Below are 27,602 nucleotides of genomic sequence, written 5' to 3'. Positions count from 1 at the left end.
TTGGTGTAGAATACTATTGCAGTAATGATATATAGATACTGTGCAGTACACTTTACAATTCTAATAAAGAAAACCTTCAACAAAGGAAGCATTGTTGCTCTGCTTTCAACTCAGTGGACCTGACGGCATGAGATTTTTCACCCATTTTTTGCTCATGTGGATTGTGACGCTTGCCACAAACACAACTGGCACACTGCAGCACACGTCTTGATTGTATGACACATCGTTCGTGTTCATCTAGTCCGTGATAACTTTCCATTTGTTTTTTTAATCAGACAGAGCCAGCCCAATTTCAAGCCTGCCTGTTTCTTTGTTGTAGCAAGTGATTTATCTGACACACGTTTCAACACACAGCTTGTTGTTCCACTGCGGAGCTGAAGGGAAGGTATCTACCATAGAAGGCAGTGTATAATTATGACTGGAACGCCATTCCCATTTGACATCACCATGGTTATAGATGCTGGAGGGCCCTGAAATAAAGAGTTATATGTCAGAACTCCTTGGGCAGAGATGAAGGATGTGAATATGGCCTTGTGACTGTGGCCACAAAGCCACAAAGCTGAGGGCTGCAGCTCAAAGCTCCACCCCAGCAAGACAGTGCGACTGATCATTGCCACCGTTTACGGTCTTCTGGGTACACTACATCTCTCTGCATACTAACTACTTAATCACAGAAATCACAACTCCACTGGAGCTAGCCAATTGATAATGTTTTCCAATCTAAACATGTTTTTTTCCCTGTGTGCTCCAGGGAGAGTTCATTTCAAGTGTTTGTGATAATAGGTGTTATTAGTTTTTAAATAATTCAAGCTTCATTAACATCTTGATTGCACTGTATAGGCTGTACCATTAGGGAATGGGAGTCTCACAGGATTCTGTTTTTTGTTTTTCTTCCTCTTTCACAAGGCTTCACTATTCAGGTTTATTCTGAGATGTGGATGTGTTAGTGCTTTTTTATCAGCAGAGTAGGAGAAGGTGCTCAGTGCTTTGCCTGAGTGGAGAAAGGGAGGAGAAGGAGATGCAGGGGCTGCTGGGAAAACAATAAGACGGGTGTTTCATTGAGCACTCGGCAGACTCACATGGGCTGGAGGAAACATTTCAAGGCTTGCTGTGAAGATGTTAGGTAAGGCAACAGCTCAGAGTGAAAGCTATTATCACAGTTTAACTGTGGCTAGAGGTTTTAATTAGACAGTTGTACAGGAAGAATGGGTGGAAATATGAGCCAAAGAGATGTACTAAAGACAGACAACAGACAAAAGACAATTAATTGTCTTTAGTCTTGATTTAAGCAGCTTTCCTCAGAAGGGCTTTTTATTTATTAACTGTCTTACATTATTAAATAATAATAATTGTAAAATACTGTGAAATATTCAGCTTGTGCCTGTGTTTTAATGCATTTCTTTAACCGTAATAGCAAAAAAGTGGCATCATTCCTCTACAATTCCAGTCACACATACATTAATATCATACATATGTTAGCATTGCGAGGACTTAAATGTTACTTTTATAATGATAACTCTTCTATCAATTTATCTGAGTCTGTCTGTGAATTTGGACAACACAGAGAGAACATTTCATGCACTGTTCGACCGAGGAGCTAATGTTATTCTTATCTCTCAGAATGGCTGTTGAATGAACTTCATTACAGCTAATGTTTCATTAGGTGTGTTTAAGTAGCTCAGGTGTTAAAATTGATCTCTGAAGTTCTGTAGGTAACTTGAGCTCAATTAGCCAAATGGCTACTACAGTAATGTTTAAATGAATATGATATGATTATTCTCTTGTGTTTTCTATTTTTGTAAAAAATTTCTGAGGATTTATGAGAGAAAGGGCGGCACGGTGGTGCAGTGGTTAGCACTGTTGCCTCACAGCAAGAGGGTTCCAGGTTCGAATCCTGGTCTGGGCCCTTCTTTGTGGAGTTTGCATGTTCTCCCGGGTTTTCTCCGGGTTCTCCGGCTTCCTCCCACAATCCCAAAAACATGCACATTAGGTTAATTGGCTACTCTACATTGCCCCTAGGTGTGAGTGTGAGAGTGTGTCGATTGTCTGACAACCAATCCAGGGTGTACCCCACCTCTCGCCCGTAGTCAGCTGGGATAGGTTCAAGCCCCCTGCGACCCTGACAGATAAGCGGTATAGAAAATGGATGGATGGATGGATTTATAGGAGAAAAATGCTAAATCATCAGATTTAATTACCCTTCATAATGGAACAATAAGATGCTGACACATACTGTAAAAATGTAAAAACCCACAGTTCAGTCAGACAACTCACAATTCACATGTTTACTGCTTTATGTTTGATGCTCTGACCTCATTACTCCCTGCAGCTATGTTTACGTGCGATACTGGGGTACTGGGGAGTGGTAAGAAAACATCATGAACCCCCTAGTCGGAGCCCGCGGGTGGATGCAGGGATGGTGGTGAGGATGAAAGAACAGGCAGCAGTACGTCTGCAGGGTGGCAGTGGTATTGACCGTAAGAGGACGAGATGGGAAGTTTGTGCAGCTGAAATACACCACCACATCGGGAGGGTGTGTTTGGTGATCACTGGGGGGAGTGAGACATGTCGCGTGTATTTAGGAGTGCAGGAGTCCTGAACCAGCTCACGGGCTTCACTCCAGTTATCTTAGTGTCATACACTGTGATCCAAAATATGTTAAGTAATAAGTTACAGTGGATGCCTTGTAAAATAACAGTAACATGCCGACATATCTGTTGTCAGTATTTTACCGCTATTTTGAAACAATAACATAAAATAAAAATAAACATTTTACAATGTATTGTAATGTATTGTATGTATTTTCCAAAAGAAATAAATAAATTTGGTGTATTATTCCAAATGATGTTTTGCGCAACAGAAGAAAAGCTTTTAATTTAGCCTTCACAGTTAATCCTGACAATCAATGTCACACACATTAGGATGGACAGAACCATGAAGGACTAATCTGCTTTGTTCTTTGTAATAAATAAACACTTTTTTTTAGATGTTTCTCAAATAACTGGGTGTAATGGAACAAGGTTGGTCATAACAGCAGATGGAACATAGGCAGAACATTACTTTGAAATTGCAATGCCCTATCATATGAAAATACTATATACTAATACTCAAACTGATATACCTTTACATTATCTAATGCAATACCCAGTAATCTGATTTCAGTGACTTGCTCTACTGAAACCCCACCTACTGACAGGCTGAGTGTAGTGGTATTTAAAAGAACAGTGTGAATACCAAATACAGTTTTGCATTGCTCAGTATAATTTGTGTAATCTCAATCATTTGTTCATGCTGTGCAGCTTAACAAGTGACGCGCAGAACAAATTTGATTCATATGAATAAGTACATTTGCACTTTTTAACAATATGGTAAATCATTTATAAAACTGAAAAATAAAAGGGGACCCTAGCAACACAGATGAGGATCTTCACAACTTTTGTTTTAATTAAAAAAGACAAACAATAATGAAAAAAAACAACTAAGAACAGAGTCAACTCTTTGTCCAAGCAAGAACTGATACTTTACCTTGGCAATAAGAAAACTGTGGTCAGTAATATAAACTGCACTGAAAATCAAGAATGCAGCCTAGCACAGCATAGCTAGTTTCCTACCATCCACATACGTTAACCATTGATCAATCAAACTAATGCAGTGGCCTAACAGAGCGCTGTGGCCTTTAAGCATGCTCTGGTTTTGTAAATCCAATCCAGTTCAAATGGAACCAGTAAAACCTGCTTCTCTATCTTGTCTTCTTTAACCTTAACAAATCCAAAACATGTTTTATCAATCAAACTGTTAACAGCATTGCTGGTGATGTCATTGTTACATCGACCTTATCTAATGACATGCAAGATCAATAGCTATCTATGTTGTTGACAAAATTTGTCATTATTAGCTACATCATATGGCTGTTTGAGGAACTAACCTACACATTCCACATTCTTTTGAGAATTGCCCTCTGACTTCTTTCTTTCAATGGTATCCATGTTTTGGGGGTTATCCATATTCTTTCACTGATGATCATTTACAGAGCTAAGCAGTTATTTGTCGAATATTACTTCTAGGAAGGGGAAACAAAGAACTGAAATCATATACTGTCACAGCTGGAAAAAAATAAATAAATTTTATTGATTTTTATTGGGTTGACACAAAAATATTCAACATGCTAAATCAGTGCATTAATGAGTCCACTCCAATGAGTGTTTATACATAAAAAAAAAATACCGATCAAAAGTGTACTCTACAAGTTATTGATATGTTCATGACCCAAAGGTATGTACTGTTCAGTAATCCATCCTCTGTTAGTTGTAAGTGTCCTGTTGCACTGTATCACTTCATGATGCAAACCAAAGGAAGTTAGGACATGCTGGGAGAAAACAGCTCAGAGCTTATTTCAAAAGGAAAAACATAGTCTTTAGAGTTTGTGTTTTTTCTGTTTTCAACTCTAACCACTACCTGGGTTCTAAAATTTTTTGTGTTGTGATATGGGCCAAAAATAGTTCCTACATAAAACTGTTCACAACAAGGTCTCTGGATTATTCTGAGCTGTCTTGATGTCATGAGATTTTTTCTTCTCAGTATACCTGTGTGGTAGGCACTTTTGAAATTTGAGATTTAAGTGTATAACATCAAACTTTAATTGCTCATTAAAATACATTTTGAATAAAGGTAATCGTAAAAGCACTCATTCAGTGACGTTGGTTGCTCATGCTCACCATGTGTATTTTGGTCCTTCAGGCTCCCCATACAGAGATAAGATCACTATTGCCATCCTGCAGCTTCAGGAGGAAGGGAAGCTACACATGATGAAGGAGAAATGGTGGAGAGGAAACGGTTGTCCAGAGGAGGAGAGTAAGGAGGCCAGTGCCCTTGGGGTGCAGAACATTGGAGGGATCTTCATTGTCCTGGCCGCTGGTCTTGTCCTTTCTGTGTTCGTGGCCGTGGGGGAGTTCCTCTACAAGTCCAAACAGAATGCACAACTTGAAAAGGTAGGAAATATTTTTGACATTGATCTTTGCTTTGTTATTTAAAAAATGATAGCAGAATTTCTTACTATAACCACATATGCCATGAAAAGCAGTCTCATGGCAATGACCATTAAATCTATAAATGCTAAAAACATGACACAAAATATATGCTAAATATATTTATTTTTAGAATTTCTAATAAATAATTTAAAGAACACTTCTGTTTGCCAATTTGCAAAAACTCACTATAATTAGAGTGCTATATCATATGCAGTAAGATAAGGGTTGGTTTCTTTGCATTTATTCACTTAGGCCCAATGGCGACAACGAGATAAGAAACGTGAGGAATTCTGCTGTCACCATGGATCCAAGCTAGACTTTAACCACCATCTCAAATGACCTCAAGAAAAACTCCAGAAACTTTTTAGTATTGTAATCTGATATGATCTAAAATCCAAAAACCACTGAACTGTTTTGTTTTTGTTTGTTTTTTTTCCTGACACTTTTGAGGGAATGGGAACACTGAAAGCCATTTAATTAAAGCTTTGGAGCCTGGCAGTAACACACAGTTTAACCACAGGCACATGTATGGCAAAGTTTTGCTCCGCTGCATGACCCACGTCTTCAACTGCCACATCCACTAACATGCACTCCCGACTCCTGCTGTTTGTTTCCACTCTGCAATCTGCCATCATTCTTATTCTGTAACTCTTCTTACTGTTCAAAACTGTAGCATTTAGCCCATAAATAGCCTTTCTTAATCATTGTAGTAACAAAATACAAGACTGTTGTTTAGCAGGAGCTTCCAGGCAAACATTCTGACGCTGAATGGTTGCTGATATAATGGCCTGCACCATCCTGTCATAAATGTTCAGTTTAGCTTTGTCCTGAGTAAAATGAAGCCAGTCACTAAGGTTGCTGTAGGACACTACACAAGATAATATTATTGTTTTTATTTAGAATTATTACAACCTTATATTAACACAGAATTTTAAGCTGCTAAACATATCCAAACTGCTTTACTATTTGTAAAATATACAAGTCTATTTTATACTCCATTCACTGTATAAAAATAGATTTTAGGTATGTGTTGTGAAACAAATAAATATGTATCGCTACTATATGTACAACAGTACATTCATCATGTTTGCAGTATCTTTAATGAACATATAAACTGTATTTATTTCAAAGTCAAAATTGTTTATTTTACAGTAAAAGATGAAGTTACTTGAATGCTTGAGGTGACTTAATATGTCAAAATTAGCAGATAAAGTAGCAGTAATTAATTATTTTTTATGCAGTCAGCTGCAACATAGATGCTAAAGACTTGAGCATTAGATGCTACAGCATGCTGGTTAATAGGTAACTGCTTCCTAACACAAAAGGGATTTAATGTAAAAGCCAGTTCTCTTCCTTCAGTAGAGACAGGAAAAACCAAACTGTACATAATAACTGTACATTATTGTAAATAAAGAAACTATATGTGTTTTTTCGTAAAACTATTTAATGAAATAAATGTTTGGGTAATCTTTTTAGTCATTAAAATATGCGTAAATACTTTTTATTAAATACTTTTTGTCTGAGTTCATTTTAGTAATTAAATAAGATATTTTCATATACACAAGTTGTAGAATATATTATGTAGTATGTTGTGAATCAGTGTAAATACCAAAGGCCCAAAATAAAATGTCTCTAGTCATTTTTGTGAAAGCTGAAACTTTTCAAATGGTTTTTGGAAGCTGTTTGAATATTATCTTGTCAGGATTTAAATGTTATCTCGTCACAATTACGTTGAAAATATGTTTGAAGTCGTGGAGGGCAAAATAAAGTACAAAATGAACTAATACTTTTAGTAGTACCAGAATCCTCTTACTATCCGCTAGTCCTCTGCTATTCAGTACCTTTACTTAAACAGCTTTTGAATATTGTACAATCAAATATGTTAACCTATTTGTATAAACGCACAAATATACAGGTTAAGTAGTAACACACATACTCCATGACTATGACTGAACAAATGGGTTGAAAGCACAGTAATAATAATAATAATAATAATAATAATACATTATACTGCAGACTATGGCAGCCAGGATTACTAACGCTACTTTTTCACTGCCAAAATCTGTCAGTGATTTGCTGTCTAACTGCCTTTTAGAAAACATTCCAACACAGATACAAACAAGCAAACATCTATTTTTGCGTTGTGTTGTCGTGCAAGTATTTCTTGCATGAAACCTGGTGACAAAGCCAAAACATTAACAAGAAAATAAGGAACAGCTGACCAGATACAATATTGGGTTATAAAAAAACAAAACAAAAAAACAAAAACTGATCGCAATATTGAAAACAATATAGCCTAATCAGTAGTGAACAAAAATGGATTACTATTGAGGACTAAAAATAAAACAAAGATTTAAATGGACATAATTTATTATTGATGATTTTATACCTCCACCACAATTTAGATTGTCGTACTATTACAACACAGCATAAAGCTGTTTTATGTTGCATATATACATATATTTGTTTATATTATTATTCATCTATCATCAACAAATTCTTCGAACATACCAAAACTATATCAGACTTTGTGTCATAAATAGTGGGCAGAGTTGAAATTTAGGAATGTCTGGGCACAATTCTGTGCGATAACAAATTTATAGAATAATCTTATTTTTAAGCTTCAACAAGTAAAATCATGGCTATTAGTGTTATAATTAAAAATCGAAATAAACAAAACAAAAAAACATTGGCAATGGAAATTCCCTTGTGAGGAAATTGGAATTATTTTTTTGGAGTAAAATAAAAAGCTGGATCCTCATAGAAGTAACAGCAATACAAACAGATTCAGATTCAGTAGAGGCTAAACTGAATATTATGAAAGCGTAGAAATACAATCAATGACATAACGTCAACAAGCAAGACAGATTTCTGAATGAAACATGTAATACAAGCAAAATATTTGCACAAACCTTCCCACAGACAAGTAGAATATCACTTACCACAGTTATTATGATTTTTATCTACTTTCAAGCAGGACGCTGTATACGTGTAATGTAACTGAAGCAGAGATAATGTACTCCTGGTGATTGGGCCGCTTTATGGTACAATATGCGCATTAGATGCTTGTAGGATCCTGCATGTAATAAGGCTGGCAGGTGTAAATTAGCTAGTGCTCTGCTTACTGCTGGAGGTAATGAACATTGGGCAATAAGGGTAGCGTTATGACTTTGGGGTACATTACATTTAATGCATGATTCACATAATCTACCTCTGACAATAAGGCAGTTAAGTGCTGCTTTGCCTTATTATCAGAGTTAATATACTCGTACTAACACAGGAGTACAATATGTGGTATCCCGGGGGTACAATCTACCTCAAGTTGCCTTCATAATATACCTGGATATAAGGCTACCAGGGTTACGGTGGGATTACAGGTGCACATAATATAACCCTGGCAGCCTTTATTTCCTGGGGTATATTTACATGCATGCATGATGCCTGATAATGCACCTGCTAGGATTATTATGTCCCTAGTATTCTTTTTGGCTGCATTATGTGACCTTACCCCACATAATGTCATAATGAAAGACTAACATCAAGTAACTGACATTAACCTCCATGTGTGTAGCCTACTACTGCTGGTATTTCCTCGGGTTGGTGCAGGCAATTGTGTTAGCATCAGTGTTCGAAATCAAAATACTGCAACTGGGATGATGTATTAATATGATTATACACTGCACTTTTTAGATATGTAAATGTGAGGTATCCAAGTAACTATGTAATTAATCTGAACTAAGTGTGTTTTGTTTCCAATACACTCAAGTATAACTAATAACGTAATGATTGAATATGCCAGGTTAAAATGGAACAGCTACAGTAAGATAAGACATTTTAAGTGTCAGCTCCACAACAACATTAATCCCTCAAGAAGGTTATTCATCTACCTAGAACAAGCTAAATAAAGACAGATGTGATGAATAGATCCAGTATGTACCTCACAGGCAAATAACGGATAGTTTACTGTTTTTTTACACACTCAGGGTTTCTGCATTCAAATTACAACTTACCACCCTACTTTAAACCTCATATTGACCATGGAATCCTTGCAGTCTTGTTTCATGCACAAATGCCACTACTGCCACATGTTTGCACTCTACTATGTGAACATCCCCTTGATTTGAACACATGAAAATACAATAACACTGATACACTGTCACTCACTTGCTTGGAACTGCATACACTGATTTAATAGTTTAACACAGTGGGATCACTGGATGACAATAAAGTAGAGTTTGACTAATATTGTTATATGAAGGCCACTTTGAAGCTGCCTGTCGCTAGTATGTGCTGATGTCTGTTTACTTTTGTGCTGGTGCTTCTGAAACAGACCATTATAAGGGAACAATGCTCTCCACTAAAACTCAGACGAAGCTAAATTCTTTATCAGTCATTTTAAGGAAATTTCTTTTCAGATAAAGTGGATCTCCAGACTCTGATAATGGTCTGCGCATTCCACACTCACCTTTACTCCATCCATAACCAAACCTACAGTTTTCTGTTCAAATGGTCTGTAGTGAGTACATTTACAACAACAATTCAAGAAACAAATGGGACACTGTATAAAATCTAAACAAAACAGAATAAGACATTTCACTCATACATTTAAAATATGCTTAAATAAAAACAATAAAAAGACAATATATTTGATGTTTGACCTCACCAACTTCATTGATTTGTGTAAATATATGCTTATTCTGATTATTGATGCCAGCAACATGTCTCTAAGAAGTAGGGACAGGGGCAACAAAATGTTGGGAAAGTTGTGGAATGTTCAACAGGTAAACAGATTTATCAGTAACAGATGATGGTATCATGACTGCATATGAAAGAGACATCCTTGAAAGGCACAGTCATACAAAAGCAAAGGATGAGCTGAGGTTGACAACTTTGTCAAACACGTGATTGTATAAAGGATATTACTGTATGGACTGTTCATAAAACCATTGTCAGTAAACACAGTTTGCAAAATAATTGCATTCTGTTTTCATTTACATTTTACACAGGGTCCCGCCTTTGTTTTTTTTTTTTTTTTTGCGATTGGGGTTGTAATATGATGCACTGCTTTTGTTCACAATGTAGACCCTCAAAAACGCTTTGCTGACAGGCTTATTTGGCTGTCAGTGATTCCCTCATTAGGCTAACACAATAGGATAGGTAAGGTTTTTAGCTTCCGCCAAAATGTACAGACTATGTTTGGTGATCAGTGATGTTTATTTAGTTTTCTCTCATATATTTTTGTTCCTTTTGCTGTAACTGGTCAAATTAAGGACCACTGACTAAATCTTTTGACTAGAAAGAAGGTTGATATAGACCAAATCTGTCCACTGACACCATAATAATTTCTTTCTCTGCAATATTTTCACATGGCTATTGTATGGTTATGAAAGAGAGTCAAAGTGGTTAAGGCAAATAAACCAAACCAAAATCAATAAATTCACTTTGTTGAGGTAAAGGAGAGATCATGATTATGTTGTTCACGTTCCTTAAGTTACCTTCAGGATCAGTAAAGTATTTATCTATATATCTATCAAATAGCAGACATTAACTCTTAGATTGTGCTCTTAGATTCTGGTTTTCACCATCCAAACTTCCACAATGTTCTCTGTGTTTCACTACATGAAGGGAACACTGCTTGCAGTGTAGACACTGGTACCATAGACTATATAACAGAGATGGAAGTAGCCTCTGAGTCTGAAAAGTTTCAATTCAATTTTTCAATTCAGTTTATTTATATAGCGCCAGTTCACAACAAAAGTTATCTCATGACACTTTCCAATTAAAGCAGGTCTAGACCAAACTCTTTAATTAAATTTGTAATACAGAGAACCCAACATTCCCCCATGAGCAAGCACTTGGTGACAGTGGCTAGTTCAGAAATGCCTTAAACCTGCATTCTTTCTAATGGCCAGAGGGGACAACCCAACTGGTTTCAAGACATCAGATTGTAAATAAGGTTAAGAAAGAGACCCTACTTCTCACTTGAATTATTACCTCTAGTTTCAGGTCTTCTTCAATACAGCATGATGTTCATTCAATAAATTAAGGTGCCATTAAGAATAAAATACTTGATAAAATAGGGTATGCTTTAGGGTGTGGCTATCTTGTAATAGGATAAGATAGGCTTTCATTAGTCCTGCACTGGGGAAATTCACATTGTCACAGCAGCACAAGTATAGCAAAATAAAGGTGCAGGTAGGTCGACTAAAAAAGATATACAAAGTAAAAAAAAATGTGCGGATACTTTTTTTTTCAAGAAATTATCAAAACACACAATACATCCACAAACTATTTATAGAATTTCACAATTTATGCCATGGTAGTGATTGACATCCTGGCATCCTGTAAATTAGAATAGAATGTAGCAGTCCATGGCAGCTTCACCCTTATCCAGTTATGGTCACTTCTGGCTCCAAAAAACCAAGATGGCAGCTGCAATAATGGCAAATTTGAGGCTTCAGAACACTCCACAAACCAGTCACAGTGGTGCTGTCCACTCTGTATTATATAGTCTGTGGTTGGTACTGGATGTAAATTGGGTGCATCACAATTAATATGAACATATTTCCATTGATACCAGAATACATTTTAAAGTAGTTTTGGGTGTTTCCAAGTGGTGACCAGCCAATATTTCCATATCTACATCCATCATGAAAAACTAGGTGAGCCACTTCTAGCAAGTGCAACTAAGAAATTACAGTTGCCATTCAGGCCATATACATAATACTGAGCTATCTCAGTTGGGTACAATGATAAACACATTAGCAAATGTGGACATTAAATACCTGGAACCTTCATTTTTGAGGTCATAGAAATAATAATGAAAATTGACAGTGTTTTTAAAGGCGGAGAAAACAATAGACAGATGGGCAGAAAAAGAACGGCTGGGATAAATTATAGACTTCTAATGAGAAACTCATCGTAAAATAATGATAAAGTATAATGCGCAAAGCAAGAAAAACTTCTATGGATTGTTTTATCCTCATATCTGGTCTGGAAGGAGCCTCAGTGACTCAGACTTGCTGATATTAGATTTTTTAAAAAAGGTTAGTACGTGAAACCAATTTGTGGATCTAAACATAAGCACAGCTTGATTTATTTTATCCAAATATAGATTTTTTTTCTTTTTTTTAAAAGAATATCTGCTGTAATTCCAGCTTGTGCATTTCACAGTCCAGTGCTAACTGATATGAAAATGAACCATCTATTTTGTGTCATTGTTAAAATCAACCATATGTTTAGTTTCACTGCTCTAGGTTTCTGAATTAAATACCACCTACTTTTACTGTTTGAGGTTGTATTCTCACCATGATACTAAAAGTGTCAAGTTGAAAAATGTGGTGCTAAGCATCTCTTTGTTGTGTTTTACATGCTTGACAATGCACACCCTGCAATTTGCATTTTATAATTACTTTTGTTCTGTAACATTAGAAAGGAGCAAAATAGCAGCTAGTCATTTATATAATGGGATGAGCCATACGCCCTCATATACAACAGAGGAACTGTTAATAGTGTTTTTAAAGGTTAAATGGATATGTTAACACCATAAGTATGTGTTTTTGAGATTACTGCATTTACTAAACAGATTGTAACAGCACTTGATGAGAGCCTCGTCAGAAGAAAATACACAAAAATATTTAATAAAAGTAAGAATAAACATTTGATAATGATATAAACAACAGACATTTGATTCATCTACCATTATCCTGAGAATTTTTTTCTTCCTTTTCTTTGTCTCAGGTGTCTTCCCTTTACATTATTTCAGCACATTCCATCATCACTGCTACATGGCAAAATATTCATTTTAAAGGAACTCTTCAAAACTCTAGGAAATATGCTTGTTTGGCATCAGATCCACAGGAGATAAGAAGATAGATCAATTACGTTCCTTTGCAGCCACTACGTGTAGCTATGGGAACAGCTTAGCCACGCGAAAGACTGCTAAGACAAAACTTTTCTCTGGCATTGAACATGGACTTCTAAGACATCATCTAAAACACCCAAACTAAAATAAAATAATAACTAATTTGAATAATCTAACTAGTTTGAATGGTGGCAACTGTCATTTTGACTAACCTCCATCAGCTACAGGTTGTTCATGTCCAAGTGGGGCTTTATTTAATTATACCTTGTTAGGCAGAAAACTTGTCAGCCAAACTGTAAGTGCAGGAGTAATGTGAGTTTTGGGCTTCTGCAAGCAGAATATTTCATGTGCTGTGAGCTAAGTACTTTAACTAAAGTAAGAGTTTCCCCTCATAACCTTTTCAATTCAGTTCAATTCAGTTTATTTATATAGCGCCAATTCACAACAAAAGTTATCTCATGACACTTTCCAATTAGAGCAGGTCTAGACCAAACTCTTTAATTAAATTGTAATATAACAACATTCCCCTTGAGAAAGCACTTGGCAACAGTAGCGAGGAAAAACTGCTTTTGTGTTAACTGGGCCACTTTCTGGACCTCTATGATCTATATCAATCTTCTCTAAATATCAAACTAAGTTTTTCTTTTTCTCACACACACACACACACACACACACATATATATATACATATACATATATATATACATATATATATATATATATTCAAAGTGAAATATGAAATATGAATCCCTGCTCTCATAATTCCTGCGAGGTGCAGCACAGTCAAGGCAGTGAGGGTGTTCGTTTGGTTTTTCCCTCAATGAAAATGTCACTGTGTGTTAAAATATGCTTCAGACTATTCTTGCTAATTTAACTAAAGTTAAATCTCTCAGAAAACTGATTTTGGACTCCATAATTTTCCACTAAATCACATGCCTCATAGACTTTCAATGGAGCATTTCTTTGTCATCTCCATGCTCGTCTGTCAGAGTTCCATGATTACCATGGTTGTCACCTTCCTCCCTCTCTTCCTCCTCTGGCTCCTGCTCCTTTCTCTCCTCTCCTGTCCCTCCCTTCCTCCCTCCCTCAGCTCCTCCTTCGCTTCTTGCTCCCACTCCTCCTAGTCCCACTTCTTCTCCTCCTGCTGCTTTTTCCTCTCTTCCTGCCTGCTGCTGAGGCTGCCGCAGACTAACCTGACTCGGGGTGCAGGGACCACCAGCTGTGTGTGAGGAGCCCATCTCATCAACCCAGCACACACACACACACACATGCCTGCATGCATGTGGATACATATGCAGAGATGTCTGTGCTCAAAGGAAAAGTGTAATGGTTCAGGTAGATGGTTTCAGTTACATCGCAGGTAGGGTTTTTTAACTCTAGATTTTTCTTTTTATTAAGAGCTGCTTTTGAGATAGAAACAAATTTAGTGGTTGAGATAAATCTCGGAGGATGGAATCAAACAACCTGAAACCTTCAAATCTATACCTGTGTCTCATATTAGCATCCACCTGACATACTGTATGTCATTGAAAATCTAAAGCTGTCCCACTCCAAATTCTCCTCTACAGGAGGCCAAGAAATGCAGCCATCTTTTGCACAAATTAAGATGGTATCAGATAAGAATGTCAGTACTGGAGGATTCTGCAAAACCCTGGGTTACGTCCAACGACAATGCTATTTCACAACATTTCCCACATCTTAAAATACTGTCTGTCTACACTATCTGCACATGTTTAATTAAAAAAAATGAAAATTTATTTTAAAAAAAAAGGGGGATACATTATTCCTGAGAAATATAAGTGTAGATTTATTTACCGTATTTTCTGGACTATAGAACACACTTGAGCATAAGCCGAACCCACCAAATTAAAAAAAAAATAAAAATATTTGTACATATATAGGCCGCACTTGACTATAAGGTGTCCACATTGTAACATGACATACGTCCGGGCCATCTGCTTTTATTAGCTCTGAAAGCTTTTGTTGTCTTTTTGCATTGCGTCAGTTCTTCATGCTGCCGTCTTCAACGTCTCACCATTGATTCATTTACACCAAGCTTACGTGCAGCAGCTCTATTTCCTTCTTGGACAGCCAGTTCGATTGCTTTTAACTTAAAAGCTGCATCATATGTATTTTTTTTCGAGTGTTTTCCATGATGAGGGTGTGTGCATGACACGCAAAATGACTGTTAAAAGTTACGCTTAACACTAGCGTCTTCCTCTTCGCATCACCGGGCCGTTAGCCCGTAAAGATCTATAGATTAGCCGCATCGTTGTTTAGGCCGCAGAGTTGAAGGCGTGGGGAAAAAGTAGCGGCTTATAGTCCGGAAAATACGGTACGTTAACCTAGTTGGCCAGTGACAACCTGTGAGTCCTAATGAGTAACAAACAAAACAGGCATGCTGTTCACACTGACATTAGCTCTGTGTGACCAGAAAACGAACAAAAAAAACACCTTTATTTATGTGAACTTTGTCAGTCCAGCAATGCAGCAACAGTCTTGAGGAAAGATAAATTAGCTACTGCCAAGAACTTTGGTAAAGCCTAATCACATTAATCTGTTATTCAAACTGGTTTTCCTGGATCATATTTCATTATTTTATCTGCCCCTTCAACAACATGATGTATGAAAAGTTATGCTGCCCTACAAGGCAACTATGAAAACAATGAAACTGATAAAAATGACTTTGGAGTGTCTAGAACATTGATTATGTTGTTAAATACATATTTATTAATTAATTACATGGGTTAAAAATAAGCAATTATTTTACCTACGATCTCAAAAATGCAGATACTGCTCTCCGCCTTCGGATCCCCTGTAAGCACTGAAACAGACAAAAGTAAGATAAGTTCCACCTTCTTTGTACCACGTTTACTCAGGTTTACCAGAGTGTGAAGATTTTCAGGTCGTGTTCAAGATTCAACAGATTATCCACTGCTGTGAAAAAGGCCTGCATATGAATGAGCCCACACTTGAATTCGGTTACAAGAACGCACACTAACTCACACAAACCAATTTTTAATACACCTTTTTTTTTTATTTATTTTTTTTAAGTGTCATTCTAGATGCTTTTTTAATTACTTTTAAAATCTTGCATCCCTCAGGCAGTGATGATTCGCTCACTGCTGAGGAGAAAAGTGTCAGGAGCGAGAAGATTCACAAGCTGATACTGAAGCTTGGGAACCACGAGAATATTTCTTTTCCACAATTTCATTCATAAATGTATGATATCTTTTATTTCATATTGTTTGAGTCTTTTGACAGATTCTTAAACTATTTATGGTGGACGACAGGTTCATAGTGTGTGTGTGTCTGAATAATGGAATACACAGACAGTTGCATTTTCTTTTTTTTTTTTTTTTTTACCTCTGACATTTCAGGACAAAAAGTTATGCATTTGAAGGACAAAAGCCTTTCGTGTGGACATGGTCTCAATGTCTCGAGGGTTTTTCAGTCATTGGAGCATAAAAAAAAAAAAATATGTATGCAGGTGGACAGGCCCACAGGTTTAGAATTTCACATGAGGATAATAATGTGGACACAGCTCAACCAACAAGCAAAACGCAGACCAGAGTGCACCAAATATGAATGACAGCTCAGAGGCCCACAGATTAGGCAAACCTCAAAGCGGCTAATCATTTACTGCCCACCAGTAGCCAGAAATGTAGAATAAACTGAGGATTACAGCGCAGCCGTGCCCTATCCCATCTGCAACACAGCACATCCACAGCTTCACTTCTGTTCCTCCTCCATTAAGTCTAAACAAAGCCCATTAGTTCAGTGTCACAGGTGAGGGCTGGACAGAAGAAGATACCAACAAATGTTTCTTTTAAACTGAATATATTCTACATTATTATTTAGCTGCTATGTGTGTTCCATAAATCATCTTTTTTTTCTGATCACTTTGTGATTATTTCACCTATAAAATCCATCCAGAATGAGATTAAAACAATAATATCCCTTGGAAAGGTCCTTATGATATACAGTTTTATTAACCATTATTCATTTCGTACAGTCAAGCCTGTGTAAATAATCACATAAACTAAATGCACCATTTCCCCTCAGTGTCTGCTCTAAGCGTTAGATTTACGAGCTTTCCATTCTCCCGAAAGCAGGCAGGCCCTTCCTCTGAGCTATCCCACAGTGCCATGCGGCGTTACAGTTGTGGCTGATTGTTGAGCGTCATAAAAACTCTGTAATCCAATGACCCTAAGCAGCCGCCATCAATCCAACATGCCACCAGCAGGCAGCCATGATGGCAATGTGTCCCCTGAGTCTGAGCAGAGGGGGTGCAGTGTTCTCCAAAGCCTGGAGCTATATGAGTGTTACTGGTTGGAAAAACTGCCATGCTATTTACTTTTATGGGATGTGGGGTGTGCAGGGAATCAATAGCTATGAAAAGCTTGTCTCAGCAGGTACACTATGAAAAATACATGGGAGAAAAGATATATTTGTGGACAGTTCACATCTTTGTTGCTGATGTAACATATACATAGTAGCATTAGCACCATACAGCAGAGGATGTTGTTTGATTTATACACATTATTGCAATATTGCTAACTTGTAGTTAACTTGAAGCTAAATGTTGCGTTTTAACATAAAAAATGGTAAACATAGGATGATTGTAATAATTTTTGTACCACATTAATATCCTTAAAATGGTACTTTTTTCCTTCCCCCTGATTATAAATTCTGGAATATATAAATACTGTGTGCAAGTTTTCCTGCTGGATGTTCATTCTCAGTATATGTGCACTCCAAGTGTTCACATTTCCACATCACACTTTTCAAGGTTTCAAGGATTCAAGGAACTTAATTGTCATACCAGCTCACATTCACATGTTTATGGTACGAAATTAGGACTGTAGGAGCAGTAAGTAGAATATAAAATAAATAAAATGCGAGATAAAGTTGAATAAAATACAAATATAAGCTAAATAAAAATAGAATATAAAAGAATATAAACTAAACATTTAAATGAAGAAGCTGGTTTTAGCATATAGCAGCATAAATATGCATGTGCAAGTGTGTACAGGTATGGGGTAGGGTTTTGTATCCTGTACACTGGATTGTGATTGACTTCCAAATGATTTGTGATGTCAGAAATCATGCTCGTAGGCTCTGCCTCTCTTAAGATCAGATTTTCAGTGAGCACAGAGAAAATGTACACTTTCAGCAACGAATGTGAACACAGCCTTACAGTGTCAGACTCTGCACATACATCATTCTACACAGGAGGACCAAGAGAAAATACAATTTAATAATTGAACAAATTATTGTGTAATGTGAAAGGTGAATTATTAGAGAGAATTATCACCTGACTTCAGATTTTTAGCATCTTTAAGCTTTGATTTTTCTGGTCCACAAACTTCATTTCTGTCAGCCTGGTTTACTGTAGCAGTCGGCAGCTGTTCTCAGAGAAAAAGCTGTGAATGTTATTATTAATTAAATAATTAATATATCCCAAATATTTGACTTTAATTCACATGACACTTTGTGTTTGATCAGTCTGTGCCAACAACTGTTTTCTGACACATTTCTAACACAGCAAAACAACTTTATGAGGTGATATTACTGCATGTGTTTTCAATTCGTTATCCAAAAACTCAGTAAATGATTTCTTGCATTGCACTGTGTCAAAAACACCAAACAAACAAATGACGCCAAACATCCTTTAGCTTGTAACCTTTATGTCACAACAGTGTTGATACTATTGTGATTTCCAAATTTATAATAAGAATCCCCATGATCTGGAGAACTAAATGCATTGTTTTTCACACAACTTCATAGCTCTGAATAAATAGGGTATAATTCAAGTAAAGATTTTTGCTGAGGCTACAGGTCCCCTCATTTTTTTGTTGCATGATTTCCACATTTTACATGATTTTACTGTATTTTACTGCACATGGTAAAGATTACATATACCAAAAAGCAGCACAAATCTCACTTTCCGGCCATAATTCAACAATTTCAACAATTATTAATAATAACAATTAATTAATAATATAACAATAATTTCAACAATTTCCTGCGGGATCAATAAAGTTCTTATCTTATCTTATCTTATCAATTCTCTTAACTGATGCTAAAGTTAGTGCCAGTGAATATTAAGGCAAGTAAACCTTATAAAGAGAAAGAAGCAACTTTTTCTTGTTAATTGACAAATGTTGACAATAAACATGGATTGTTGTGAAAAGTTACATGTGAAATGCTGGCCTAAAGAACAGGACACTGGCAGCCATGTTTGCTAAGGCTTTAGAATCAATAACTGTGTATCCATATGTCACTGTGCATTTAAAGCATTGCATTAGAAAAGGTTGATGGAAATGTCAAATTCAATTTGAAATACTACAGAGCCTGTTGAGAGAGTTGAGGGAGCCAATATGCAAGCAGAAAACATTTCTCAGTCATCAATTCTCAATATTCAATTCTTCTTCTTCTTTGTGCTCTTCTTAGAGATTTGCTGGCTGTTTGCAAACAACTGTTTTTCTTTCTGTTTCGCAACCCCTACTTCTACTGCCTTGCAGCCATGTATAACATAGCCCGTACCACCACCCGCTTATGCAACCACTCTTTATGTGGCCTGTATTCACTTCACATCAGTTGAGGGAAAGACACCCTTATTTCACTTTTTATTTCTTTTTACCATCTTTCAAAAGATTGCTTCTGAGTGTCACGCAACAAGATTAATAGCTAGGATAGACTAGCCTTCAGGTAAGTGCCTGAATTGGCATCTGAGTGATTATAGTACTCACTAAAGGCTCTACACATTCAGTATGTCCCTTTGTCACTTATGTATATATAATAAGGATAATTATAAACTGGGATACAGTTCTAATGAAGGCTTTCAAATACAAATGAACACTTTTTGCGATAATATACTCCTTCTGGCTTGCAACACACACACACACATGCTTGCCTTCCCTTGTAGCATCTCCAGGAACTGGACTGTTCTATTCCCAGCTGCTGGCGTTTCTCACAGTGTTTGCAGATGCCACAGTAGCTTATAAGAAAAGAGGAGAGAATGTGAAGAAGCAGCAGTTTAATTGGGCATGCAGCAACACGGAATTCCAGTCTGATGATGTGCATCAATAAGTGATGATGTTCTATGGCCGTATTAAATCCTGCATGCTCACAGAAATTGTGTTTACGCACATGTGGCAGTGCTTCTCAGCTTTGTGTTTGTGCATAAACTGTGATGTTAGTTATTTACATTGATGATGTGTTGGAGGGCCTGCAGCCTTTTTCAGCTCACTGTGGTTGGGGAGAAAACAGTCAAGATTTGGCCTGCTACTGAAAAGGCAGCAGGACCACTTGGCACTGCTAGAATCACTTCCTGGATGAACAGAATGATGTTGAAAAGCAGAGTGAGCAGGGTGTCAGCTCATTTCAAAAGTACAAGGAGCAAGTTGAGGTTTTGCGCAGCCAGAAAATCATTTGATTGGGCCTGAAATGTAAACATAACAACAGTATCCCCAGCATTCACCAAGTGTTTGTTAGAGCTACACACAGATTCTGTAAAATGTAATGCCAAGCAACAAAGACTTTCTAGAGGCAGCTTTTTCTCCTCATAAATGTTTATATGCTTCAAGAAATATATCTGCTAGATGTAAATTTTTAAAAATCAATTTAATCATAAACGTTTTTTCAATAAATGTAAATGTAAATGTAAAAGTTGCAAAATGTTCATATGAACGCAGGCTACCTGAATAATTTATGCATTTATTGGATGGAAGATATTGCAGGAAAGAGAGAGAGAGAGAGGAAATAAAATAAAATGAATGTCCCTGTCAGCATATTACAGCAGGTCCTATTTTAAAATATTTTTAGAGTTTTATTTAGGCAACTCAGAGCTCTTGGTTAAGCTCAAGTTAAGTTCATTATCTTGGTTGAATGTTAAAAGATTTTTCAACATCATTTTATACCACTTAATCAGAGCTGTGGTCTTGCAATAACCATAACCAAAAATTAAGAACCTAACATTTCATGGACTGAATTTGATTTGGAACATTTGTCAGCTGGCATTTCCACCGATTATCATGAAGCTCTGGCAGCTCTGACTAGCTTCAGGTACTTCTATTTGACAGAAAAGGAGTGTACAGGTCTTTAATATCAACATTACTTTCATGCATACACATCTCCTGGTTTGCTGCAACATGATTTGCATGTTGTCAAACACCAACCCTTTGGACCATCAATCCAAAGCGTTGCTATTGACGACCTGGGAATGAGATTTCATCTTAGCCGGACAGAGAACAGAGAAGCTTTGTTTCCTGACAAACACTATGCACATATCTGTAATGTGTAATGCCTTTAGCTGCACTGTGTCCCTGGGCTGTTCTCCTTCTAATGTGCTCCCTCTTAGCTCCACTTTCTTTTTTTTCTCACGTCCTGTGCTGTCCATTTTTCACCACAGTGTTTGGCCCAACACCCCATGCGCTGACTGAACATCTTATTGATGTGTACATGTCTATGAACGGTTGCGTGTGATGTGTGACAAGAGGAGATCGCGTTAAAAAGCAGATGGTTTCACAGGTCTAAGCGACCGTAGCTGCTCTGTGTTGTTTTCACTTTGATTTACACATTTCATTTTCTATCTTTAACACTGGCACAAAACAGCTGGCCAAGTCACCAAGAATTTTTCTAGTGTTCCCTTTAGCCAGTCTGGACTGACATAAACATTATTTGTGGGGAAACTGGCTGCCAGGGATGCCAGACTGTTGACTCTGATGTCTGGAATCCTGAACCTCATCAGTAAAACATTTTGAAAATGTTTGATATTTTCATGCATCTACTGTATGCTGTCTGCGTTTACAGCTATAGCATTCTTTTTGAGTATAATCTTTCTTTCATTTGATCACACAGTAGGTGGATTATGCAAGATTCCTTGTATTAATTACATATTCAATTTATAGGTTCTATACAGTGTCCAGATGTTTAGTCAAAATATGACAGTGTGGCTAAAGCTACACGAGGCAATATTTAAATGAAATTATGTAGAAATACAACTGTTTGAGCGAGTGAGATTACAAAGTGGGGCTGGAACACACACAGATGACTTGAGTGTATTATGATCTCCACTGGAGAGTTGGAGAATTTTTTCAAAGGGATTCATCAGTCACATTGTATATGGAGTTTTTTCCTAAGTCTGCTCACCACTAAAGTTTAATAAACCTGCAGGATCCTTATTAGTACTTTCTAGGCAGCCATATTTACTCCAAACGAGCCATTTGCACCAGCAGGACTTAGGCCTGATCTTATGCTAAGTCAGTCTTAAATTGGTGTCTTATGTCCTGTCTAATAATTAAGGCAGATCTTTTTTTAAGTCTTCTTACTGCTAAGACTGAACAGAAGTCTTGCAGCTACTTAGGAGCGAACATAAAGAATCTACTTTAAACAACAGAGCTTGTACAGCTGATGCAGCTCGCCTTTTATATCACCGTCACGAGAAATAGTATCCCCACTGTTTGTGACGGTGTTTTGTAAATCACACGCTTATACCACGTTGTGTCTCAGATGAGCAGACACACACACACAGGCATTAAAGAAGCTCCTCGCCACAAATCATGAAACAAAACAATGTTCCTTAATGTTATAAATTAAGAACAGGTAGGAGAGCAGGTAGGTCTGTGTTTGATTAGAAAAGAGCAGAGAAGCAGAACACGCTCTTCTTTTGTGCGTCCTCCATATTTGCTTTACAGGGAGCAGACTAGGGATGGGAATTGATAAAAATTTAGTGATTCCAATTCCATTATCGATACTGCTTATCGATCCGATTTCATATTGATTCTCTCTGGGTGAGGGAATAAAATAATACAAATTTGTTTGCTTTAACTCTTTAATATCCAAGTTTGGACAGAAGATACAGCATATCCAGTATGCACTCATAATCTGTAATGTATCCTTAGGAAAATAAAAGTAGGCGACTTACTTCTCAAAGTATGTGAAGAGACCAAAAAGCTTAATGCAGTTTTTGCGTACCTTACAAAATATCAGAGTGTGTTAGGAAATTGTCTGGATGATGAAAGGAGGTTAAGGGCGCTAGCATAAACACAGTAGACAGGACCTGGAGGAGTTTATCGTTACCTTCAACATGTAAAGCAGATGACGCGAGACGTTAGCTCCGCTCCTGCTTTTACCTGGATGAGATTCTCCTTCACTAAGTAGCATGTCAAACACGTTACATTTCCGCAAATTAATTGCGTGCTGGGTGGACAGATGTTTCTGTGTATTGGAGGTATTTCCCCCCTTTGACGAAATTAAAGCTTTGCAAGTGTGGCAAGTAGCCTCGGTATCATCTTTTCACGTGAAATATAGCCAGATTTTAGAATGCTTCTGCCTTGACGCCATGTTGGAAAAGTTCAGAACCAAAATACACATCTTGCGTGTGAGGTCATCACACATTTGCGACGTACATGGAATCGATAAGCAGGATCGTCAGGCAAGCAAACAAATGATTCAAAGGAATCGAATTACTGGTTCTCAAAAAGAACCGGTTTTCAATTCCCATCCCTAGAGCAGACATTTAGATAGACATCGTGAAAATCTTGACAATGTATCCTTGCAACACATGCTGCGAGGAAATAGCCATATTCGCATGGGCATTCACCTGGATGTGCAGCGCTGAGACTAGGCCTAGTTAAGGCTAGGCTTACGTTTGTTTGGTGCAGTTGACGTAAAGTCTGTTTTAAACACTGGTATTAGCAAAGGCCAACTTCACAGGTAGGACCAGGCTTAGTAAAGCAAGGTCACTTGACAATGACAACAAAAGACAGTTACCTGACTAAGGTCACCTAACTTCATCCTTTCCTATCCAAGGTCCATGAAATGGCCTCTTCTCTGTGACAATAGCATATTGTAGAGCTTTTAAATGCAAAGCAGTGTATATAACGTATGATCATAAAGAATTGCATTTATGTCTGACACCTCATAATGAAGGATATGTAAAAATCATGTTAGTTTTTAGCTGCAACACCAACAGACTTGGCAGCAACAGAAGTAAAATTATTAAAAATGTCAATTCCGAGGTGAGACCTTCAAAAAGTGAACCTCCAAAACTAATCTTTAGTACTGCAACACTAGTGTGCTGCAAAAATTACCATGGCAATTTAGCCATGTAGAAAGAAGGCCACCATTGCGACATAAAAAAACTTTTGGCTTTTGGCTAAACATAATTCAAACTTTAATCTCACTTTGTCGGTCACCCCTTTTATCCAAAGCAATGTCATCATACATCATCCATACATCAACATTCATTTTGGAGGTTGAAAGAGTTCTTTCCATGAGCCGTTTTCTTTTGCCACAAGTTTTGATATTTGATTTTTATTACATATTGAAATGAATGACTGGGTCCCCACCTTGCAAAAACACTGGCATGGTTTGAACTAGTCATGGCAGATCTGGTTCCACGTACAGACTTGGGTCCTTCCAGATCACTCAATATACTGAGCCAAGTTACTTGCAGCCTTTGAGTCACTGGAGTCAGTGTCACTAAGAACTTACCCAAACACCTCTTTGGTCATGCAAGTCCAAGTCAACACAATTAAGGGTGCAGGCAATATCCCCGTCACTATGAAACACAGTGTTTCACTTCCAACTATAGACTGAAGCAAAGCATAGTACTATAGAATGCTTGCTTCCAACATAACACCAGTAAATGTTAGCTACATGTTAAACTTCTATGTGATGTCACGTATTTGGGATAAATAAAGTTAATAGGTTATTAAATAAACATAATGTAACATTACTGCTGACTGCTGAAGGAAACTGCTGCAACAAATAGCAGAAATTACATGGACTGGCAGTGGCTACCTTATTTGTCATCAGGGAGCTGATGGAGTCAGGTTAGAAAAACACCCTGCATAGCCAGAAACATAGCAACATAGCCGATCCAGCTGAGTTCGATCAGGCAGTAACCAACTGAGCCGAGTGAGTGGACAGGACTCACAGCGCCAAACAGAGCCGGATCCACAGGACTCATCAGTCAGTCACAGCATATACCATATGTATATATATATGTGTGTGTGTATACATATATATTTATATATATATATACATATACACATAAAACATATAGGCACTTTTGAAATTTCAGTCTGGAACTGGTGTTCATCACACCAACATCAGATCAACAGTGCTATCTCCAAAGTCACACCACGCATTGCTGATGTCACTGAATGTGATGTGGGGTTTTACAGAACTCGAGATATCGTTGCAAAAAAAAAAAAAAAAACTTTTTCTGAGACTGGAAAGACATTATGGAATTAAAGAATTACACTGGCAGTCACTCACTAATATAGCAGACAAGAAACAAAAAAAACAAAAAAAATGACATGAAATGTATTGAACTTTGCAGACTGATAAAGTACAGCTGTTTGAAAATATGGAGTTGAAACGGGTTAAAAAGCCCTGCATGAGCATTAACAACCACAAATTCACCACTGATTTATTGTATGAGTAATTCACCACTGAGTAATTCTGCACCTATGTGCTCTGAGATCTGCTACATAGCCTATGGACCTGCACCTCCCTCCATCCTACCTCTTCCCATCCAACATTCCCTTCATTCCCAGCCTGCTACACTGTATAGTATATTTTACCATTTCCCACTGTGGCAGCCCGGAGTCAAGTTGGGGTAGGGGGGATGGGGGCCCATAACATTTGGACAGGAAAAGCTGTCTGAAACCCATTCTGTTCTGCTTTTTCTATTTTCTTATGCAGAGGTCCTTCTGCAGCGCCATGGTGGACGAGCTGCGGGTTTCCCTCAAGTGCCAGCGCCGGCTCAAACACAAGCCCCAGCCGCCTGTCATGGTGAAAACAGAGGAGGTCATCAACATGCACACCTTCAACGACCGCAGACTGCCAGGGAAAGAGACCATGGCCTGAAATGGGAATCTCAATCACTTTTTCACCTTCTCTCCTGCAATGAGGAGGTGTGCAGAGACACAGGGGAAAAGGGTCGGGGTAAATGGTAAAGGAGTTGTAGTGGGCTTGTTATAGTTGACCATTGGGTTATTTCGAACATAAGCTTTGGAGTATATCGATGAAATGTCATTCTTGTTTCTTTATAAATAACTAGGGATAAGAGATTCAACACTATTTCCTGTGGAAATAACTTGAACCTGGGTGAAATTTCAGCGAGTTACCTCATTACTATCTTACTACCTGGCAAAGCGGCAAACTACAGGTGCCAGGATTTCCAAAACCCAGGAGTCGAAGATGGAGAATCTGAAAATTAATTTAATGTGTGACAACAAAGGAAAGAAAAAAATAATAATAATTGGACCTATTGCATTTAGTTGCTGCGCAGTCAGTCTTTCACTGCACAGCTTTGAAGAGGCTGGTCGAGCAGCATCAATCTCAGAGATTATGAATGAATATATAGATGCTAACTGGGGAAACTGAACAGAAGTTGTGAATAGAATGACTGAATGGGCTCTCAACTAAATTAAACCCAAAGCCCTGAAGACAACGGAAAGCTTGGCTGCTCCTTAAGTGTATAGAGAGGCATTGCTTAGTCACATATGATATTGATCAACATCAAAAATGGATATACTATATATCATCCATCAGGCAATAAGTGATATCATTTATTTGTGTTTCAGAGTACTAACACTTTTAGACTTTAATGTGTGTGTAAGGGTGGGGGTGGGGGTGATTTTTCCGTGCAGATTATAGGGTGAAATAAAGACAAAAGGGGGAATATAATGAACTGTTGATGTCCATGTATCAGCTAGTACTCACAGAGAATTCTATGGAGAAACACACCCTTAATGTTAATAAGGAGGACCCTTGGAAAGGTGTGGGCATGGCTCACCAAGTCCTAATTCACAGCAATCACACAACACACAAGCTATTTATTTAACGTATTTATTGTTTTATTTATAAAACTTCTTATTTATATCTCTACAGACTGCCATAAACACACCTCATGTCAACTCTTTATGGGTATACACGATTTCTTTGTGTTTGCTCAGTGTCAGCTCCAGTTTCATTTTGTACTCCTGTGGCTTTTTTTTTTTTTTTTTTTTTTTTTCCTTTGGCAGCAAAGCTCCACATTTACTTGTGCAAATGCAATTTCTATGAAAAAGTGTTTTTGTACAAAAAGAATCAAAATTTTGTAATGATTTTTATCAACAAGAAATGCACCATAAAGAGTATCATCCATGGAAGAGGGGTGATACTCCAGGCTGGTAGTAGGGCTTTCCTAGATACTAGACACAGACACAGACACAGACACATACACAGACATCATGCACACACACACACACACACACACACACACACACACACAGACACGTGAATGCAGGGTGCACCCATCCTCCATGGAGTAGATTCACACCAATTAGTACGACTAGTACTACTGTTAGTACAGAGCGTTCTGGTAAGCATCAGTGACATAACATCATTTTGGAAAAGAAGAAAAAAAGAAACTATTTTTATCATGTAAAGGAATCATATTTAAAGAAAGATATTTTTACTTCACATGAAATTAAAGTAACGAGAATACTGGTTAGAGCAAAGATATAATGTACACAAACAGGAAGGGAGGAAGACTGCTAATGATGCTGATCATTCTAAACCCCAATTACTGATAGCCTGCTAGAATCCAGTGCTGAGCAATTGTGTGTAAATGGTTTAAAAGAGGAAAAATACATATTTAAAATAATAATGAACACTTAACTAATTTTGAAATTGTTGTGAAAACAAAA

At 37.3% G+C, this 27,602-nt stretch overlaps 1 protein-coding gene across 3 annotated transcripts in view; it reads left to right on the top strand.

The window, feature by feature from the left end:
- grik2 (glutamate receptor, ionotropic, kainate 2) overlaps nt 1-25,902 on the top strand; it is a 229,747-nt gene extending 203,845 nt beyond the window's left edge. For 2 of the 3 annotated variants that reach the window (XM_046398440.1, XM_046398441.1), the window contains 3 exons: nt 4,738-4,988; nt 5,280-5,307; nt 25,612-25,902. In XM_046398440.1, the coding sequence (XP_046254396.1) occupies nt 4,738-4,988; nt 5,280-5,307; nt 25,612-25,865 (533 nt within the window). In that variant the 3' untranslated portion in view covers nt 25,866-25,902. The remainder of the gene's footprint in view (nt 1-4,737; nt 4,989-5,279; nt 5,308-25,611) is intronic. The other variant, XM_046398442.1, reaches the window with a different exon arrangement.
- Nucleotides 25,903-27,602: the final 1,700 nt, after the last annotated feature.

Source organism: Scatophagus argus, chromosome 9, assembly GCF_020382885.2.
Source record: "Scatophagus argus isolate fScaArg1 chromosome 9, fScaArg1.pri, whole genome shotgun sequence".
In the NCBI taxonomy this organism is placed as follows: Eukaryota; Metazoa; Chordata; class Actinopteri; family Scatophagidae; genus Scatophagus; species Scatophagus argus.
Note: the sequence above shows the minus strand (reverse complement) of the source record. Positions and strands in the feature narration are given on the sequence as shown.